General features: G+C 64.7%; 1 protein-coding gene across 5 annotated transcripts in view; it reads left to right on the top strand.

The window, feature by feature from the left end:
* Positions 1–15,898, top strand: part of GNA12 (G protein subunit alpha 12) — a 42,736-nt gene extending 26,838 nt beyond the window's left edge. For 3 of the 5 annotated variants that reach the window (XM_059699387.1, XM_059699392.1, XM_059699388.1), the window contains 2 exons: positions 11,411–11,461; positions 13,501–15,898. In XM_059699387.1, the coding sequence (XP_059555370.1) occupies positions 11,411–11,461; positions 13,501–14,070 (621 nt within the window). In that variant the 3' untranslated portion in view covers positions 14,071–15,898. The remainder of the gene's footprint in view (positions 1–11,410; positions 11,462–13,500) is intronic. The other 2 variants (XM_059699390.1, XM_059699391.1) reach the window with 1 other exon arrangement.
* Positions 15,899–21,014: the final 5,116 nt, after the last annotated feature.

Raw genomic sequence — 21,014 nt, forward strand, 5'->3', positions numbered from 1 at the left:
CCGCACACGGCAGGCGACCGCACAGCTCAACCCGCACACGGCAGGCGGCCGCACAGCTCACCCCGCACACGGCAGGCGACACATAGCTCATCCCGCACACGGCAGGCGACATACAGCTCACCCCGCACACAGCAGGCGGCACACAGCTCCTCCCGCACACAGCAGGCGGCACACAGCTCCTCCCGCACACAGCAGGCGGCGCACAGCTCACCCCGCACACGGCAGGCGGCCGCACAGCTCACCCCGCACACGGCAGGCGACACATAGCTCATCCCGCACACGGCAGGCGACATACAGCTCACCCCGCACACAGCAGGCGGCACACAGCTCCTCCCGCACACGGCAGGCGGCGCACAGCTCACCCCGCACACGGCAGGCGGCCGCACAGCTCACCCCGCACACGGCAGGCGGCCGCACAGCTCACCCCGCACACGGCAGGCAACCGCACAGCTCACCCCACACACGGCAGGCAACATACAGCTCACCCCGCACACAGCAGGCGGCACACAGCTCCTCCCGCACACAGCAGGCGGCGCACAGCTCACCCCGCACACGGCAGGCGGCCGCACAGCTCACCCCGCACACGGCAGGCGACACATAGCTCATCCCGCACACGGCAGGCGACATACAGCTCACCCCGCACACAGCAGGCGGCACACAGCTCCTCCCGCACACAGCAGGCGGCGCACAGCTCACCCCGCACACGGCAGGCGGCCGCACAGCTCACCCCGCACACGGCAGGCGACACATAGCTCATCCCGCACACGGCAGGCGACATACAGCTCACCCCGCACACAGCAGGCGGCACACAGCTCCTCCCGCACACGGCAGGCGGCGCACAGCTCACCCCGCACACGGCAGGCGGCCGCACAGCTCACCCCGCACACGGCAGGCGGCCGCACAGCTCACCCCGCACACGGCAGGCAACCGCACAGCTCACCCCACACACGGCAGGCAACATACAGCTCACCCCGCACACAGCAGGCGGCACACAGCTCCTCCCGCACACAGCAGGCGGCCGCGCAGCTCTCCCCCCCCCCCCCCCCCCCCCCGCACACGGCAGGCGGCTGCGCAGCTCCCCCCGCACACGGCAGGCGACACACAGCTCACCCCGCACACGGCAGGCAGCCGCACTGTCTCGGTGTCGGGGGAGCCGGGTCTGTAGGCAGGGAGGGCCCCTAAAGGTGAGAGACAGTAACTCGGAGCTCGGGGTTCAGGTCTGGGGGGGAGGGGGGATGCTCCCGGGACGCGCTGCTCGGATCCACCACTGGGCAGCTCACCTGCTCCCTGCGGCGGGTTCTATTCAGCTTCTTCCCCTTCACTTTAAGCCTGAACCTTTCGAGACACCTGTCCTCCTCGTCACTTAAAGTCATGGAGGTATGAACCTGAGCGGGAAATGTGGGTGCTGCGGAGAGGCGGGCCGGCGCACTGAGGCCACGCACCCGTGGCACACTCACACGCAGCGGCCTCACCCTCAGACCGCCTTAGCTCCGGGAGGGACCGGGGGCGCGGCATGACCAGGCCCAGCGTGGAGGTGGTGGGAGCGTTTTGTGCTGGGGACTGCGTCTCCTGCTCCTCGGGCTCCTCTGGGCTCGTGACCTGGGGTCTGGCTTCCTCTGTGGTTGCCGTGGCGGCGGCAGCACAAGGCCGCACAGCGCACAGCAGCGGGAGCAGGAGGGCACCGCAGGGCAGCCAGCGTGGCAGGGCTCACTGTGACAGCACGGGTGGCGAGGCCTGGGAACCCTCCGTCCCTGTGCCACCCGGAGCGGTGTGCAGCCATGGGGGGTGTGGCAGGGCGCACTGGGCCGTGCACACCATGCCAGGCGATTGGAATTATGAGAGAGAGCCACGGAGGTGGTGAAGCACCAGCTGACAGATCCGATCTGCAGCGTTTCCAGAGATGACCGCAGGGTGCACTGAGGGAGGCGCGGGCCGGACGCTGAGAGCTTGGACGCGAGCAGAAGTGGTTTGGAGACTGGACCTCATGTTTCATGCTCCATGTTTGCACAGCTCTTTGCTTGTTGTCTAGGGCAGCGGTCGCCAACCTTCCGGACCTCGCGGACCACCAGTTGGTGACCGCTTGTCTAGGGCAGTGGTCGGCAAACTGCGGCTCATGAGCCACATGCAGCTCTTTGGCCCCTTGAGTGTGGCTCTTCCACAAAATACCACGTGCGGGTGCGCACGTACAGTGCGATTGAAACTTCGTGGCCCATGCGCAGAAGTCGGTTTTCGGCCTGGGCGAGTCTATTTTGAAGAAGTGGTTCTAACTATGGGTTTTAACTAAGACTTAAAACTTTAAGTAAAGTTAATTAAGTTAATTTTAGGGAACGTTGTGGAGTGAAAGAAGATGTAGTATCAAGGATTGAGAAAGGTATGTTGAGATAATTTGGACGTATAGAGAGGATGAACGAAAGGAGATAGATGAAACAAGTATACAAGACGAGTGTGGATGGGAGAGTTGGAAGGGGTCGACCTCAGCGAACGTACCTCAATCAGACTGAGGACGTTTTTAGCAAAGGCCAGCTTAGGAGGACCCTGATTAAGTTAATAACAATGTACCTACTTATACAGTTTAAGTCAGTGATGGCGAACCTATGGCACGCGTTTAGAGGTGACACGCAAACTCATTTTTTTGGTTGATTTTTCTTTGTTAAATGGCATTTAAATATATAAAATAAATATCAAAAATATAAGTCTTTGTTTTACTCTGGTTGCAAATATCAAAAAATTTCTACATGTGACACGGCACCAGAGTTAAGTTAGGGCTTTTCAAAATGCTGACACGCCGAGCTCAGAAGGTTCGCCATCACTGGCTTAAGTTTAAAAAACGTGGCTCTCAAAAGAAATTTCAGTCGTTGTCCTGTTGATGTTTGGCTCTGCTGACTGATGAGTCTGCCGACCGCTGGGCTAGGGCATCGTCATCCTCGTTAATGGGCCGGTGAGCAGCTGGGAGACACAGGTGCCGAGCTGACTGGGCGATGGGGCGGTGCCTGCGCTCCATCCTGCTCTCCAGGCCCAGCGCTCCAGGAGCAACACGGCCCTGTGGGCTGGGGGCAGCGCCTCTGCTCGGGGCTGGACAGTGACCTGGGGCTCGCCTGGTAGGCCCTCACCTGCCCTCCCGGTGCCGGTGGCGCCAGGGCTGTTGCTCAGGCGGGGAGACGAGGCCCAGGTGCGCCTCCGCCGCTGGCTTCACGCCGCTCGGGTGTTCGCGAGCCCGTTTTCCATCCTCCAGCTTCACGTCCAGGTGGCGGCCTGCGCTTTCTCGAGGCTTCATCCTGGGGCCTTGCAGCCGGGGCCGCCACGGAGAGGACGTTTCTGTAGAGAGCACAGTGTGTCTCCATTTCTGCAAGTCCAGCCATGCTGCCCTTAGTGATGTTCCCTGCCGTGTCACAGGAATCGAGGCTGTGACATCCCCAGAGCGTTGGGAAGGCGGTCGTGCGGGCTGCGTTGTCGGCATGGAGGAGAGGTGCCCATCATGGGCGCGGCTGCTGCCTCCTTAGGACCCGAGGGGTGGGCAGCCCCAGGATGGGCCTGCGGCTGGCCGCGGAAGGGGCCTGGGGGGTGGCCACGCCCCTAACGCGCTGCCATCCCCGTGCCTTCGGGGCGTCGGAGCGCTCGGTCACTGCCTGCGCCTCCCGGGCCTGACCCTCCTCCCACCCTCGCCCCGGGCACGTGGGCTTTGTCGGGGCTGCACACCGCGTGCGCTCGGTGTGGCGAGCCTCCTGGGGCGGCTCCGGCGGGGGAGTGCCCACATGCCCCTTGGCATTCCTGAGGTACCTGCCTCGCTGCGTGCAGCTCCACTGCCTCAGGACACAGCCCTGCTCTCCCAGCAGCCGGCACGGGTTAGCCTCGCTGCCTGGGAAGCGCGTCTGTGCTTTTGCTGCTATTGTTTTCATCGGGTTTCCAAAAACTCTCCCCAAACTTTCGAGACACTGGGGCTGGGCTAGATGCCCTTCGTGCGGGTCCCAGTGCTTCTAGGAAGGAGGCCCCTCTGCTGCCTGTCCCCTTCGGCTGCTGGGAAGTGGGGGGTAGCTGGTTGACTGGGGGTAAGACCGGAAGTAGCAGCCGGCCTGGCAAAGGACAGCTGTGTCCTGGGCTGTGGGGGACGTAGGAGTTTTCTGCGGTCCTGAGGGCCGTTACCAGTCCAGCTGCCTCCTCGCCCGGAGTCTCAGCCAGGCCGCCTGGCTTCAGCGGGAACCCTCTTTCCTCCAGGAGGACTGCTTCTTCGGTTGCCACCGTCCACGGTGTGGATAGAGGAGACAGGCGGACCCCAGGCAGGGCGGTGAGGGAAGTCCCTTCATCGATGTTCCCTGGGTGCAGTCAGGAACTTTCCAGACTCCTACTTGGAAAGAGCAGGGCTGCTGCTGGCGGCAGGTGGGGCGTGTGCTGGGGGAGAGGTGCCGTGAGGCGGTCACAGAGGGTTGCATGTGACGCAAAGCCCTGGACCGTTTCCCGTGTGAGAAGCTCAGAGCCCACCAGCCCGGCGACAGGGTGGGTGACCTCGCAGGGCCCGGGGCCTGGCTCCTGCCACAGGCGGCGCGGAGTGCACCCCAGACAGGAGGTGCGGGGGAAGAGTCACCCCTCCTTCTAGGGCGACGGCCTGGTGGCCTGGAGCACCCGCCGGCAGGCCTGGCACAGCTCATCGCCGGAGCCAGGTCACGTGGCCACCCTCCCGGAGGCTGCTGGACGTGCTGCAGCGCTGCCCGGGGTGATGGGGTCCTGAGGGGAGCCCCTGGGAGCACACGGGGGGTTGTGAGTCTCACTCTCTGTTGAGTAAGGAGATACTTACACTCAATGAAGTACCACGTATGCTAATGGAGACACCTCGCAACTGTGCTCCCGGCGTGTGTGTCTTTAATTTTATGGAATTCATTCATTCAGCACATATTTGTGGAGCAGACACCACGTGCCAGACGCTCTTACGAGTCCTGGGAAAGAGCAGCAAGCAAACACAAACAAGTCTGCACCCGGCGGAGCTGTCTGCCCGGGAGACTGTAAATACGTGAATGGGCGGGGGTGCGGTATGCGCGTGTGCACATCCCTGAGCGCGTGGATCCTGTGAGGAGACGAGAGCAGCGAGTGGGAGGGCTGTGGGCAGGGCAGCCGGCTGGCAGGTGAGTGGCCGCAGAGGTTCGTAGCAGCCTCTTGGTGCTCCCACGTCGTCTCCCCTTCGCGCATGTCCTGGGCTGAGTGCAGCCACCGAGCCAGGCCACGTCTCCTGCTCTGGTTGGGTGGGTGCAGCCATGGGACTGCGCTGGGAGTCTCACTCTTCGTGACTGGACACGTGGCCAGCCTCCCTCCTGCCACAGGCTGACGGTGCTGAGAGCCCGGGCGGTCAGCGCAAAGCCACGGGGGAAGCCACGTACAGCGTGTGGCCGAGGCGCCTGCCTTTAGCCCCAGGCGGCTTCCCGAGTGGCCTCTGAGGAAGCGGGGGGAGCAGGCTGTTTCGGCGTCTGGGGGAGAGGGAGGGAGGCGGGAGTGTTCTTGCCTGGAGAGTCGCGAGCTTCAGACACACATTGGAAACATCCAGCAGAAGCTCCGTTGAGACGGCAGGAAATGTGGTGCTTTGAGAAGCAGTTTATTGACACCTTTCAAACGTCCTCTTTGTCCGGGCGGCTTACGTTTCCGTGGCTCTGCTCCAGGACACACCCTGTGTGGCTCTCGGGCGGCTCCCCGGGCAGCTGGGCTGGGTTCCGAGCCCTCGTGGGTGCCCACCAGCAGCGCCTCGGGGGACACTGTGCCCACAGGGCCCCGGGCCTGCGTCCCCTCTGCCAGCTCCACTCCTGAGGGGAAAGCTGTGGGAGTGCTTCACACCCGTCCCGCTGCGGAGAAGGGAGCAGCGGCATCCGTCTGGTGACGGAGGTCGGACGGAGGTTGGATCGCAGTGGCTTGGCCGGTTGGTCAGTCATCTCGCAGGCTCGGCCCGCCTGGAGCTGCGTCCTGCACGGGTCTGGGCGCGGAGGGCCCGGCTCGCCTGCGTGGCTCTGTGGGCGCTGGAGGCCGGTGGACGCCTGTGGTCGCTCCGGTGAAACAGAGCGTGCGTGAGGCCCCCGAGGTCCTGGCGCGTCCGGGGTGACGGCAGCGCGGCAGCCGGGCCTGTGCTGCTTCCTGGGAGCCCGGCCCACGCAGCGCGGCATCTAGACCGGAGTCGGCTCTGTGCGTGAGTGCGGGCTCCTCCCACCCGAGGACTGCACGGGGCAGCGGGACGCAGGCGTGCCCGAAGGCGGCCGGGACTCAGACGCTGGCCAGGCCAGAGGTGGTCATCCCTGTGGGCAGCCCGCTTCTCCGCCAGAGACGCCAGCAAACCGCCCGGGCGGCGAACAGCAGGCCGCTCGGGTTCCTTCCCGCTCCTGGGCGTGGGGCGCGAGCTTCTCCGGGGCCTCGCCTGGCACGGGTGCCCCCCCCCCCCCGCAGGTGTCTGCCCTGAGCCCCTCCCTCCTGGCAGCAGAGCCCGTCAGCGATGTGGGAGGGAGGGCGGGGGCCTCGGGCCGCCTGCGTCCCTCCCTCCACGGAGCTCAGGTCCGCGGTGGCGGCGGAGCCCTGAGCACAAGCGCCCTTTATGAGCAGCGTCTGGGCCGGTCTGCCCTGCGCCCGCTGCAGCGCTCCATGACTCAGGCCCTGGCAGAGGGGAGAGCTCGGAGCGCTCCTGCCCTTTGTGCCTCAAGGGGGAGAGGATGCGGTGATGGGGAGCGGCCAGCGAGGACCGCCCTGACCTCGGCCTGGTGGGTTAGGCTCCCCTGGCAGCCAGGCCACCTCGGGATGGATTGCCGTCCTGGTGCCGACCCCTGGCGTGTGGCCTTCGCTGGTCCGTCCATGGGGGGTCGCACGGCTCTCTTGGCCTCAGGCAGGTCACCTCCCAAGCCGGGGACGCGGGAGTGACGCACGAGGTTTGGGTAAACGTGATAATGCATGCCAGGCGCGTGGCGCAACCCGGCGGGACCTCCACAGAGAGGCTGCTGCTGGCGCGTGGTCTGTGCTGACTGCCCGCAATCTTTCAGGAACCCGGCGGGGTGTGTCTCAGCTGGCACTGCGAGGCCCCGTCACGCCTCCTGCACGGACCGTGTCCAGCCGGCTCCCCAGCCCCCCCTCCCCCCCAAGAGCGCTGGCTTCGTACTGCTCCGCGAGGCTCAGCTGGCGGTGGGGTGGGGGCCGCCGTGGGGAGGAGGGGGAGCGTGGCGTGTGGTGTTGTGGGTGGCTGGGCAGCTGGACGCGGCCACTGTCTCCACCGTCCTGTCCGTGGGCATGACAGCTGGGACGGCGAGTGGGGCGGGGAGCGGAATGGAAGTGTCTGCAGAGCGAGGGCGCCGCCCTGTCTGCCTGCGGGAGGCGGTGTTTTAGTCGCTGTCGCTCACCGAGCTCGCTGTGCTGACACCTGCCGTGTGTCCGGGGTCTAAGATGAAGCCGCTGCTGCTTCCTGGTGGCAGGAGGGTGGAGGGGCCAGGGGCGCCCGTCACCGGCTTTGAGAAGCGTGGCCGGCAGCTGGGAGTTCTCAGGATCCGCGCACCTTCCGGAAACCCGCCGAGGGCGCGGCTCGGGGCCTGCACTGCCTTCTCTCTCTCTCTCTCTCTCTCTCTCTCTCTCTCTCTCTCTCTCTCTCTCTCTCTCTCTCGCTCTCTCTCGCTCTCTCTCTCTCAAACCAGATACAGACATTTGTCTCAGCCTGTGAGACCGCAGAAGGTCTGAGACCGTCAGCAGTTAAGGCACCGAGCCAATCCCGCTGCCCGCACTTGGCCGCAGCTGCCGGCCCTCTTGCTGCCGCCACCCGCGGCCACCGGACAGCCACCCGCCGCCCCCTGACAGCCACCCGCCGCCCCCTGACAGCCACCCCCGCTGGCCTGGGCTCGCTGCGTGGTTCCCTTCCTGGGTGGTTCCCGCCTGGTGGCCCCGCACGGCGCTGAGGAGCCATGCACCTGGCTATGTGGCAGGTTCCTGGCCCAGCGCCTCGGTCCCGTCGTCTGTGAAGCGGGTGCCAGTGGCCCTGCCTGAGTCCCCTGAGGGTTAACCAGTGGGGGTGGGGGCGGCACTGGGAGCCGAGTCCTACACGTGGGTGAGAGGCTGCAGGATCGCCCCGACGCGTCTCGACATCACTGCTGCGTTTGGAGCGTCTCCGTGTGGGTCTCAGGGTGCTGGCTCCATGGCACACCCCCACCCCACGTCCTGTCGTCTCACGCCCCACCGTGTCCGTGCCCTGCGCCCAGTGCAGGGGTGCTGGAGGCCTGGGGGCGGGTCCTCAGCACGAGACGCGATGAAACAGCTCTCCTCCCCTCCTTCCCTCAAGGGTGCGCGACGCAGAGGCCCGTGGGGCGTGATGGCTGCAGACGTGCTGGCGTAGCCTCGTGTTTTCTGATTCTCTCAGTTTTGTCCCTGATCGGTGAATCCCGGGCGTGGGGGGGCTGCTCTGTGGGAATGAGTGAGTGACACGCAGGGGCCGTCCGCGCGGAGCCTGCCAGCCAGCTTCCGACCCACCCGCGTTGGAGTCGGCCGTGACGAGTGCCCAGGCCAGAGGCCCAGTGGAGACGACAGCATGGCATCCACCCTCTGGAACCTGACCTGGGCGGAGAGTTCTTCGATGTGACACCAAAAGCACAGTCCGTCAGAAAGTCATTTCCGAAAAGAGTCCGTGTTGGTTTCATTGAAATTCAGAACTTCGTTCTGCCCAGACCCTCTTAAGAGGACGGGGAGACGAGCCGGTCTGCCCGGCCTCAGGCTCTGCCTGAGCATCAGGAGGTGGCGTGTCCTGGGTGCCGGTGGAGTGGGCGCCTGTCCACGGCTGATCTGCCGCTGTCCTCCGGGTGAAGTCTCTGCAGCCTCGTGCCCATTCCCTATTCGGAGGGATTTGTTACGGCCGAGTTTCCGAGTTCTTCCTCTGCCCCAGACAGTCCTCCTGTGGGGCCAAGTATGTCCTGTAGCTCGTCTCCCCGTCCTCTTAAGAGGGTCTGGGCAGCACACAAGTTCTGAATTTCAACGATACCAACACGGACTTTTTCCGAAATGACTTTCTCACGGACTGTGCTTTTGGTGTCACATCGAAGAACTCTCCGCCCAGGTCAGGTTCCAGGGGGTGGGTGCCATGCTGTCGTCTCCATTGCGAGGGGTGGGGTTACACACCCCTACAGACGTGATACAGCGCTGAGAGCCGATGCACGCGCCGTGCCCGTGTCAGTCCCGGCGCTGACACTGCGCTGTCGTTCCGCAAGGCGGGCCATCGAGAGAAATGGGTGCAGGCACACGGGACCGCTCTGTACTGTCTTTGTAGCTTCCTGTGCATCTAGAATTACTGCAAAATACAAAATGTACAGCAAAGGGGAAAATGGTGCGAGTCTGGCTCTGACGCTGGCTCTGTCTTCTCACACCGATTCCTGCCTTTGAGCGCGTCTTGTGATTTTCTGTTGAAAGCTGGACATGATGCCGGTCGCTCCAGCCACCTCTCTGGTCCCGATGGGCCATGATTCTCTGTATATGCCCGTCCCTGGTGGCGGGGCCACGGTCAGCCGTGCCGTCGGCTCTCAGCGGGATCTCAGGAGAGTTGTTGGTGTTCGGCTCGCTCAGCGCTTTCCCGTGAGGACGAGACCGGAACAGTGAGGTTTCCACTTGGAGGCGCGCGTGTCCCGAGCACGGCTTTCTCCGCATTCACTGTCTGGGATTTGTGAGCTTCTTGAAATCTGTGAACTTATCTCTTTTACCAGATTGGGAAAGGGCTGGGCTTTTTTTACAGAAAGCATCCCTCCTGCCCGGCTCCCTCTCCTGTCGGGTTCCAGTTAAGGTGTAAGACCCTCTGCTGTTGCCTCACGGACGCCACAGCTGCTGTCTGCTTTGCAGATCTCTTCATTTCCAAGCTCATGAATTCTTTCTGTGTCATCTCCAGTCTGTTAAGTCCGTCCACTAATCTTTTTCTTTTAGAATCTGTACATTTAACTTCTACAATTTCTACTTGGCGCTCTTTGTATTTCCTGTGTACCTGCTAAGATTTTTATGCCTTTATCCATTATAAGCATATTCCCTAGTTGAACATAATTGCGACAGCTGCTTTAAAGCCTTTGTCTGGCAATCCCAGTATCTGGGTTATTTGAGTTGCTGTCTGTGGCTGTTTTTTCCTTGAGGATAAGTGCCATTTCCTGGCTCTCCACATAGTGAGTGATTCTGGGTGGCATCCTGGACATGACGCATGTTGTCATGGGGACTCTGGGTGCTGTTCTCTCCGCCGCTAAGCTGGGGTTTGCTTTAGCAGACAGGCACCGAGGTGAGGCTAATGCCAGTTCTGTCGCGCTGGCCCGGGTGGCGGCCAGGGACTCACGCTTCCCGTGGGAGGCTCGGCAGTCTCCACGGTAAGCGCCGACGGGCCTGCGCGCCGGCAGGAGGCGAGGGAGAAGGGATCTCGGGGAAGGAGGGCAACAGGCAGGTTTGGTGGGGGCTCCACAGCTCCTTCCCTCACAGCTGTTTCCTGTCCGCGTGGGAGAGGCAGGGGTGCAGACAAAGCAAGAACACGGACAGCAGCGGGCGGACGCACTGCCTCCGAGTCCCGGATCCTGGCTGCCCCGCTGCCAGGGCTGCGTGCGGGAGGGGAGGGCCCGCAGTCACATGGCGGAGGCGGCTGCCGGAGGGGAGGTCTTTCTCCCTGGAGCTGCGGGTGCCTTTCCACGCTGGCCGCTCGCCTCCCAGAGCGGACGGTCCCAGTCAGCGCCCACAGCCTCCTGGCGTGGGGGGGGGGGGGAGGGGGGGCCTGCATCTGCTCAGCGTGCTCTGTGCTCTGTGCTCCAGCAGGAAGACTGTCCCACCCTCAGACAAGTCAGCCAGAGGCCTTGCTGTAGAACGGGAGGCTGGCCCTTTCCGAAAGGAAGTGGACTCTGGGTGCTTCCCCTGGGCCCGCTGGGACCAGGGGGGAAGATCCGTCAGAGCTGGGTCCTGTCCTCCGGCTCCTTTTCCTCTTTATGAGCCTCAGCTCGGCGTGACCTCGCCCCTCCCACTCGTTCCCTCCGAGGTCTCGATGGCGCTGCCGCGGGTGCGGGTCGTGCCCCTTGCTTTTCCCAAGGCGCAGCCGCCTCCCACAGCCGCCTCCCACAGAGCCTCAGGGAAGGAGCAGAGCCCTGGGCCGCGAGAGGCCTGGGCCGCGAGAGGCCTGGGCCGCGAGAGGCCTGGGCCGCGAGAGTCCTCGGCCGCGAGAGTCCTCGGCCGCGAGAGCTGGGCTCCAGTGACCTCTCACAGTGCGCATCCCTGTGGGGCGTGCACGCCCGCCATCCTCCTCCTCAGGGAAACGTGTGGTGCTTTTCGCCGACCGCTTCCTCCAGATGCGCCGCGTACCCCCGATGCCACTGACTCGGTGGCCCAGCACATCGCCCTCGCGAGCTCTCCTGTCGGCCGGGCTGGGGCCCCGCGGCCGACACTGAGCTCGGCTGTTCTTCCTCCGCGACAGGGCGAGTCCGTGAAGTACTTCCTGGACAACCTGGACCGGATCGGCCAGCTGGTGAGTCAGACCCGCCCGCGCCTGGAGAGCAACGCAGCTCCGGCGGCTGGGGCGTCGCTGGACTGAGGAGCCGGCTGCTGCGCCCGGTGGCCCTGGAGAGGACGGTGCCACGGCCGTGCTGGGAAGGGCCACCCGTTCCCGTGAGGGAACTCCACTCCTGTCCATAGGCCCGTCCTGCTGACTCACACGGAGGCGGTGTTTCTGCCGAATCCCTTCGCCCAGACCCCGTCGGGGAGGCGGGCTTTGTGACGTTTTATTGTGGAAGATTCAAACATGTACCAACACAGAGTTAATGGGCCCTGGCTGGTCTGGCTCAGCAGATAGAGCGTCGGCCTGCGGACTCGAGGGTCCGAGGTTCGATTCTGGTCAAGGGCACGTACCTCAGTTGCAGGCTCTGGCATTAGGCAACCAATCGATGTGTCTCTTTCAAAGCGATCTTTCCCTCTCTCTTTCTCTCCCCCTTCCACTCTCTCTAAAAATTAGGGGGGAAAGATCCTCAAGTGAGGATTAACAACAACAGCTAACTAATTAATTAATTTTAAAAAGAAAGCTGCTTAAAAAAAAAGTCCATGAAACCCCAGGTTGAACAATGATCACTTGTGATCGGTCTTGTTCCATCAGCCCCACCCCTCCCAGGAACATACCCATCGTTACAGTTTTTCACTGATAATACGTCAGAGCCTGTCTCCGAAAGGTAAGACTTCAGAAATCAAAACCACACACCACCGTCGCTCCCGGAAAACGGCAGCCATTCCTAACGCCCGCAGCCGGGGCTCCCCGGCTTCTCGCGGCGCGTCCGTGTGGAGGCCCCAGTCAGCATCCTCACAGGCCCACGCGGCAGGGCCCTCACTCAGACCGCTTCCCCTGCGGCTTCTCGCTCCGGCTCCTCTCTCCCTCGCTGATGCCAGGAGTGTCTCTCCCTGCGGGCTCCCGTCCACCTGCAGCGGGTCCCGTCTGCCCTGCGGATTGGTGGCTGGTCCTGAGGCGTTGCTGTCCCTGTTGTGTTTGGGGAGACTGCAGCCTGAGCACCCACCTGGGGTCACGTGGGTCGCAAAGGGGTGACTCCGGGCCCTGAGACTTCCCACGCCCGCCTGCCCGCGGCTAAAGCCCTGAAGCTCCCGTCCAGGAACACCCTGGAGTGTGCTGGTTCCCAGCGAGGCTTGGGATGCATTTGCTCTGGAAGTGAGGGGGGTAAACGGTAGCTGGGGCGCAGAAACAAAAATAGACGGCTTGTTCCTGTGGTGAAGACAGAGGGCAAGGAGTTCCCCGTACCTGCCCCTCCCGTGCCTCACTCGGGCAGCAGCAGCCCCCAGCCCGCTGGTCCCAGCACCGCTCACATTCTACCAGCCAGTGTGGCCTTTGGTATTTGGTGCGACTTCTCCAAGCCCCTGGGACTGTCTCTCCTCCCAGCCCCCGTTCCCTGCCCTCCCTAAGCTCTCCTCCCCCTCCCTAAGCTCCCCTCCCCCCTCCCTAAGCTCTCCTCCCCCTCCCTAAACTCCCCTCCCCCTCCCTAAGCTCCCGCCCCCTCCCTAAGCTCTCCTCCCCCTCCCTAAGCTCCCCTCCCCCCTCCCTAAGCTCTCCTCCCCCTCCCTAAGCTCCCCTCCCCCCTCCCTAAGCTCTCCTCCCCCTCCCTAAGCTCCCCTCCCCCTCCCTAAGCTCTCCTCCCCCTCCCTAAGCTCCCCTCCCCCTCCCTAAGCTCCCGCCCCCTCCCTAAGCTCCCCTCCCCCTCCCTAAGCTCTCCTCCCCCTCCCTAAGCTCCCCTCCCCCCTCCCTAAGCTCTCCTCCCCCTCCCTAAGCTCCCCTCCCCCCTCCCTAAGCTCTCCTCCCCCTCCCTAAGCTCCCCTCCCCCTCCCTAAGCTCCCGCCCCCTCCCTAAGCTCTCCTCCCCCTCCCTAAGCTCCCCTCCCCCTCCCTAAGCTCTCCTCCCCCTCCCTAAGCTCCCCTCCCCCCTCCCTAAGCTCTCCTCCCCCTCCCTAAGCTCCCCTCCCCCTCCCTAAGCTCTCCTCCCCCCTCCCTAAGCTCCTGCCCCCTGTCTTGCAGAACTACTTCCCCAGCAAGCAGGACATCCTGCTGGCCAGGAAGGCCACCAAGGGCATCGTGGAGCACGACTTCGTGATCAAGAAGATCCCCTTCAAGATGGTGGACGTGGGCGGCCAGCGGTCCCAGCGCCAGAAGTGGTTCCAGTGCTTTGACGGGATCACGTCCATCCTGTTCATGGTGTCCTCCAGCGAGTACGACCAGGTGCTCATGGAGGACCGGCGCACCAACCGGCTGCTGGAGTCCATGAACATCTTCGAGACCATCGTCAACAACAAGCTCTTCGTCAACGTGTCCATCATCCTCTTCCTCAACAAGATGGACCTGCTGGTGGAGAAGGTGCGCAGCGTCAGCATCAGCAAGCACTTCCCCGACTTCCGCGGCGACCCGCAGCGGCTGGAGGACGTGCAGCGCTACCTGGTGCAGTGCTTCGACCGCCGGCGCCGCAACCGCAGCAAGGCGCTGTTCCACCACTTCACCACGGCCATCGACACCGAGAACATCCGCTTCGTCTTCCACGCCGTCAAGGACACCATCCTGCAGGAGAACCTCAAGGACATCATGCTGCAGTGAGGCCGGCCGCCGGCGCTGCGGGGCCGCCACGAGCTACTGAATCCGGGAGGGTGCACTACTGAGCTCCGAGCAGCGGTGACCGCGGTCGCTGCCACAGACGCCATGGCCGCTCCGAGCGGGGCGCGCGCGTGCGTGTCCCCGTGTGCGTCCGCGTGCGTGTCCGCGCAGGTGCGTGCGCGTCTCTACCGCCAGCACAGACCGCCCGCCCGCGCTCCCTCTGACCCGCAGGCCTCCCTGCCGCCGACCCGGAGCCCCGCCTCGCGGTAGGCGGCCCAGAGGGAACGAATTGCCTTTTAAAGCTCCTGTGCCCGTCCCAGAGCCCGGCCTTGGGGGCGGGTGGGCTCCGGCCTGTCGTGCCTTAATGCCCGGGGCGCTGTCCTCTGCTGTCACCTGGCCCGTCGCATGGACAGGGCTCGTCCCTCCACACAGCGCCCGGCGGTGCTCATCACCCCCGACCGCCCTGCCCTGCCCCCCCTCCCCCGCAGGCACCCCCTGCAGGTGATGCCCCTCCGCGTGCCCCGTGCCTGCGCTGGCGGCTGTGGCTCAGCCCGGCTTCCTGTCCGCGGCTTCGGGAGCTGCAGGGTGAGCGCACCTGTGTCCTGCACGCGGCCTGTGCACCGCAGACACTGGCCTCAGGAAGCCCCGCCCCGCACCAACCTGGGGCCTGCAGACGGCCGCCACCCCAGTGCCTCTCACAGCCGGTCCCTTCTCAGGCCGCCTGCATCGGGGCCTGCCCAGGCTCTGCCTCTAGGATTCCACACCACGTGCTCCCAGCTCGGGGGCGGGAGCTGCGGGCCCGTGGAGGCCCCCCCGCCGGTGCCACACCGTACGGTGCATTGCCTTCACTGCCCGAGCGGGTCCCTCCACTGCGGTTCTGGGGGTAGGGCTCACCTAGCACTTGCGAGAAAAGGAAAGCGCTCCCTGGCCAGCCGGCAGCAGCACTCACTGGCCTCGTCACGTCCCGGGCCCCTGTCCCAAGGCCACCCTGGGCCCCTCCTGTGTCCCTTTGCACCTCCCTCGGCTCCATGTCAGCAGGCCCGGCCGCCGTGGGTCTGGGGCAGGGGCTGACCCAGAGGGAAGGGAGGCCGCCCGCTCCTGAGTCACCTGTCCCTGTGTCAGTGAGGAGACGCACGGCGTGAAAGTCCTCGGTGCGTGCGCTGAGGGTCGGCTCTGGTGAGGAGGTGCTGTTTGGGGGCTGCCGCTGCGGCTCTCCACCAGCCGAGGCTGCGGCCCAGGACCGGCCGTGTGGCCTGGAGGGGAGGAGCACAGGGCAGCTCGGGCAGGCGGGTCTGAGGTCGGCGCGCCCTCGGTGACAGGGCGCCGGGTCTCGGGTGTGAGGAGCGGGCTGGTCCTCCCCGACCGGGAATCAGGGCTCGAGAGGCGGCTGTGTCCCGGCCCCCCACCCCCACCCCCACCCCCAGGCCCTGAGCGCTTTGCCTCTAACCAGGCTGACCCGTTTGCTCCTCACGTTCATGTGAGTGTGAGGGACTGTGACCGCGGTGAGTGGGGCAGGATGGCCCGGAGGCCAGGACCCCGACCAGCTCGGCCACCCCTCGCCCCTGTGGGCTTCTCGCTGCCCAGGCGCTGCTCTGAGTCCTGGGAGGCGCCTGACCGGAGTAGGTCCTGTTTGTGAGGCTGAACTAAACCATTTACAACTTTCTACACATAGACTAGTCCTTGTCTCGGAAGCCGCGGCTTTTGTAATTTTTTATCTTAATTTCACTGTCACCCTTGAATATTGTCTTTTGTATTGAGATGCTGGAGGAGCAGGAGATAGTGGCGCCTCATCTATTATTGCAAAAATGTAACAATAAACTTCTTCAAAGAAGACGTGTTCCTCCCGCTTACGTGTCCACACCTGGGGGTTGCTCAGGTTTTAACGGCTCTGTTTGCAGAGATCGTTTCGGAGATGCTGGGTGACGGCTTTGCGGCTGCGGCACTCGCGTGCGTTTCTTGCCTTGAGTCGGGTTATGAACTCCCGGAGCAGGCGCTGGTCTGGAAGCAGGGCCCTCAGTGTGGCTGTGACGCCCGCGGGTGAGGGCGAGCCGTGAGGACGGTGTCCGCGTGGGCTCCAGCCGGCCCTTCGCACCGGATCAGCACGGCTGCGAATAGCACGGCTGCAAGCGTCTGGTTTGCCGTGTGACCGCCTCCAGGCTCTCGGTGTTTATTAAAATAAATCCTTGTTTTCCTTTGCTCAGTGGAGAATACCGCTCAGCCCGGCCAGCATGCTCAGGGGTTGAGCATCTACCTGAAAACCAGGAGCCCACGGTTCGATTTCCGCTCAGGGCACCTGCCCCGGTTGCAGGCTCCACCCCCAGTGTGGGGCCTGCAGGAGGCAGCCAATTCATGATTCTCTCTCATCATGGATGTTTCTCTCTTCCTCTGAAATCAATAAAAGTACATTTAAAAAAAAAAAAAGAAAAGAAAACCACTCAGCACTCAAAACCAACATTAAGTTTAATTTCAGACCCAAAAATTCAGACCAGGGCGCTGATGCTGGTTTGCTTGCGGACTCACTGTGTGGTGATCACAGTTTCACTCCACGTGCTAAACAGGCCGGCCGCACGGGCGGCTGGCACAGGTGCTGCTGGGAAGGAAGGCCTCCAGGCACAGCTTCCAACGGGCAGGCGTGGCGCGACGCCCCCAGCAGGTGACAGCCGGCTGCGCGGGATCCGCTGTGGAACGAGGGCGAGAGGCTGTGGCTGTCGCGTGCTGGCCGTTTCCCCCGACAGACTGAGGCGGGAGCAGCCGTGGAGGGAGGTGGCCATGGTGCCTCCCGCCCAGCTGCCCTCGGCCACCTGCTTCCCCTGCCCCAGCAGCTCCTCCCGTGCCCGGCTGGGCCGTGGAGGCCTACACTCGACTCTCATTTCAGACAGGTGTGACCTGAGGCAGGTGGTGAGGACCGGGAGGCTGGGTCGCCCTTGTTGCTATAAGCGCAGGGGAGAGGGATGCGTGGGCTCCAGACCCACCGAGGCCGCCCGGGGGCTCCTGCTCTCTGGCCTCCTGTTGGCAGGTGAGTGTGCCCCCAGGTGTTAGGACCAGGCCCCACTGACCACGGGCCACTGAGAGACCGGACCCACGGACACGCGGGAGAACACATGGTGCCGAGTGTCCGGGAGCCCACAGGGACGCGTGGTGGCCTCACTGAGGTGACGGTGACGCTGTGCTCTGGGCAGAAACTGGTACGGTGGGGGACGCGTGCAGGAGAGATGCGCTCGAGATGTGAGTGGTGTCTGGAGGCCAGGAGCCCAGGGTGGCAGGGCCTGTGGGGGCAGAGGGCCCGGGGGACGGGCCGAGAGCCCAGGACGCCGGGCCTGCGGGGGCAGAGGGGCCCCGGGGGACGGGCCGAGAGCCCAGGGTGGCAGGGCCTGCGGGGGCAGAGGGCCCGGGGGACGGGCCGAGAGCCCAGGGTGGCAGGGCCTGCGGGGGCAGAGGGCCCGGGGGACGGGCCGAGAGCCCAGGACGCCGGGCCTGGCCCAGCTCCACACGACACAGTGGATTCAAGTGCTCAGGCGATGGCCTCACGTGGGACCGGCCGCCTTGGTTTCTGGTTGGCTGGTTGAGAGCCTGGCGTCCTGTGGGGACACAGCCGGCCTTGCGGGCCCTCCGGGGGCCACTCCTCGGGCCGAGGAGGCGGACACTGCGTTCGGGCGCCTCTGCTGAGCCGGTCTTGGGCCGCCTGGCCTTCATCACAGCGAGGAACCGGGTGGACACGGAGTGGACGTTTCTTGGGAACTGCTTTTTAAAATAGCCCCTGCCGGCTTGTTTTCATTTGCCTCTTTGCCCAAGAAGCTGGTCTAAAAATAAACCTGTTATTCCGGGTTCTCGTTAATCAAGGTGCTGGGGGGGGGGGGGCTGGCCGTTTCTCCCTGGTTTACGGGGCTTTCGGCGGCTCTTCACGCGCAGCTCGGCGAGCGGAGGCGTTTCCTGGCTCGTTCCCAGGTTGAGCTTTCCCGGCCCTCATCCCGAGGGCCATACACTGGCCATAAGCTGGTTTCCTTGCAGTGGGTTCCTCTGTGTTCAGCGGCCCCACTGGAGCCAGGACTAATCCAGCTCCACTAGGACCCTCGGGCGGGGGGTGGGGGGGGGGGCGGACAGTGGCCGAGTCCAGGCCTGTGCTGGCTCCCGGGCCCCCCCTGGGGTTCCTGTGCCTCCCCAGGGAAGCCCTGCTCCTCCCGGCCTTGGGATAAAAATATTCCTGCTGGGACTCGCCCTCTCTATGCAAACAGGGCCTCGGAGCCGGCAGGTGGGGCCTGTTTAGGTTGGCACCTTCGCCCGAGGCTGGCCACCCACCCGGCCGCTGGGACCTCCAGAGTCTGGGGGAAGGTGCCGCAGCTGCTCATCAGGAGCAGGCCGGGCAGGGCCGAGCGGCTGCCGGGAGCCGGCTGCGTCTCCCACCTGGGGCCTCCTTCCTGCTCAGACTGGCCAGGTGCTTCCCTAAGAAAGACCCAGAGCTCAGGGTCGGTGCCAACCAGGCTGCTCAGCAGCCCCCAGGCCGGCGGGGCCTCCTGGGCCACAGAGGGCATCGCCCGGGGCTGATGGTGGCCAACGCCCAGGGACGGGTGCAGACAGGCCTGCTCCCGGCAGTGTCTGCAGGAGAGATGCCATCCTCCCCGGGGAGGGGTTCCAGCAGCCGCCCGGCCCATCGGGTCTGCAGAGCCGCCGTGTGGCCGTGCTGGCCCTTCTGTGCGCGCTGCGCCCGGAGCGCGGAGGCCGCTCCTTTGAACTCGGTGGCCGTCATTGGACGCGGAGCTGTAACATTAGCCGGGTGGCTAAGCCGGTGCGTGCTGATTGTTTTCTTTAAGCCCTTTTGGAGATTTATTTCCTCCCAGGAAAGGCTGAATCAGATGTCCCAGGGCCGGTATTAGCAAGGGCCACGTGGGAGCAGGCCTGTGGCCCCCAGAAAGGGGTCAGCTCTGGCTGCTGGGGGACACCTCCCTCAGAAAGAGGCGGTGGCCACGGCAAAACCCTAAGCCTAAGCCAAGTTTTCATTCAAATGCCCTCTGACCTCGCCCCGCTCCAGGGAGCGACCTTCTGCAGAAGAAGGAAAGGAGAAGCGGTCAGATTAGGTCGCAGGGGCCGTGGCCCCTCCAGCAGCGGACCGGAAGGGGCGTGTTCCCCCAAATGTTTCCCATCTCCCCTGCGCTGGGCGCACCTCGTCCTCCCTGGGCCCGGGTGGGTCTTACGTGGACACGCCTCCCGCAGCCCGTCTGGAAAGCCAGCACCGTGGGAGGAAGCTCCGCCTCCTGGGGGCGGGCCCTGCGGCCAGGCTCCGCCCACACCGCGGGCTCCAGGCCCTGGGCGGCGGGGGTGGGGTGGGGTGTGGGGGGCGGGAGGGTGTTGGTGGCGCTGAGATTTTACAATTTACTGGGGATGTGATGCCCCTGCGGTGCCTCACGCCGCCGGCAGAGGGCAGCACGGCCTCGCGGGCTGGAGGACGGAGCGCCTGCCTGTGGGGCTGTTGGGGCTGCCCTCCCTGGGGCGGGGACGGGGGAGGCGGGCAGAGCAAGGCCACACGGGGACCACGCCATCGCCACCACGCGGGGAGAGAGCCTTCGTGATGCAGACCCCGGGTGAGGCCGCGAGCGCCAGGTCAGGGCCCTGCACCGAGCAGCACCCTGTGAACCTGGCCCTTGTGGGCGGAAGGACAGACGGACGGACAGCCGCCTCCCGTCCCTCCTCCTCCCCACGCTGCCTGCCCAGGCTCCAGGCTAAGGCTGCAGTAAGACCTGGGGGGCTGGACACTCCGCCGGGCTCGGCACCCGGGGCCACAGTGCAGTCCGCGCACACCGCCCCCTCCCCGCCTGGGCGCCACCAGGGGGGCGGCTCACCTTGTCCCTCTCTGAGCTGGAAGCCCAGGACGAGCTGCCGCTTCCGCAGGGCCTCGTCCCGGCCGAGCGCCCCCCGCAGGACGCAGCCAGTGGCAGCGCCTCAGGCCCAGCAGGTGGCCGTGTTCAGGGCCCGTGACCTGAGGGGCAGCCCACTGCTGTCCTTGCAGCCTGGACTCCTGCTGCCCAGCGCAGCCCCCGGGACCCTGAGCGCCCTGGGTGAGGCCGGATGGCCAGGATGTGGTCTGAGTGACCTCAGGGAGTCAGAGGACAGAAGTCGGGCCAGACCTGCCCAAGTGGGGGTGTACGGAAGGCCCCCCACCTTAAACTGGACACTGAAGGGCTGTGCTCTGAGGGTGGGAAGGGGTCAGAGTTCAGCCCGCTGCACAGCCGGGAGCGTGTCCCAGAGGCGAAAAGCCCCCGGCCCCGCGAGGGGCTGTGCAGCGCGGCAGCAGGCGGTCCGACTGCTCACCCTCCCACCCTTGGCCTCTGCACCCGTCATCACCGTCGCGTGTGCCACGTGACCCGAGCCTGAGCCCGGACTGTCGGTGGCGGATGTGACCACGGGAGGTTGAGCTGGCCTGGCCTGCCTGAGCTAAAAACCCACTTGGTCAGGACAGGGAATCAACAGGTCGCTGGATTCCGCATTTTGTCGGGGATTTGACGTCTGTGTTCGCGAGAGAGGGAGGCCTCCCTCACTTTCTTGGACCAACTCTGCCTGGACTTGGTGTGAGGGTGATGCTGGCTTCGGTGAGTGCGTCGGGAAACGGCCCAGTTCTGCCTCCAGAAGCAACTGCAGAGAATGGGTGACCGCAGCCGCCTGGTGGAATTCACCAGGGAACCGTCTCGGCCGGCGGCTCTGATTTGGAATGTTAATCCCATCCCGTTAGCAGCAACAGGTCTGTTAAACCACCTCCTCTGTGTGGGTCTCGGCCGACTGTCCGTTCATCTAAGCCTGGGCGTAGGGTGCTCACCGCATCCACTCCCCTCCCCGTGTCCGCGGCCGGGTGCTGGCCCCTTCCATTTCCCACCCTGGTGATGCCTGCCGGCTCCTTCTCGGCGTGGCTAGAGGCTTACCAATGCCTCGATCTGCTGGCCACAGAACCAAGCGTGTGG

This window comes from Myotis daubentonii, chromosome 5 (genome assembly GCF_963259705.1).
Source record: "Myotis daubentonii chromosome 5, mMyoDau2.1, whole genome shotgun sequence".
Taxonomy (NCBI): Eukaryota; Metazoa; Chordata; class Mammalia; order Chiroptera; family Vespertilionidae; genus Myotis; species Myotis daubentonii.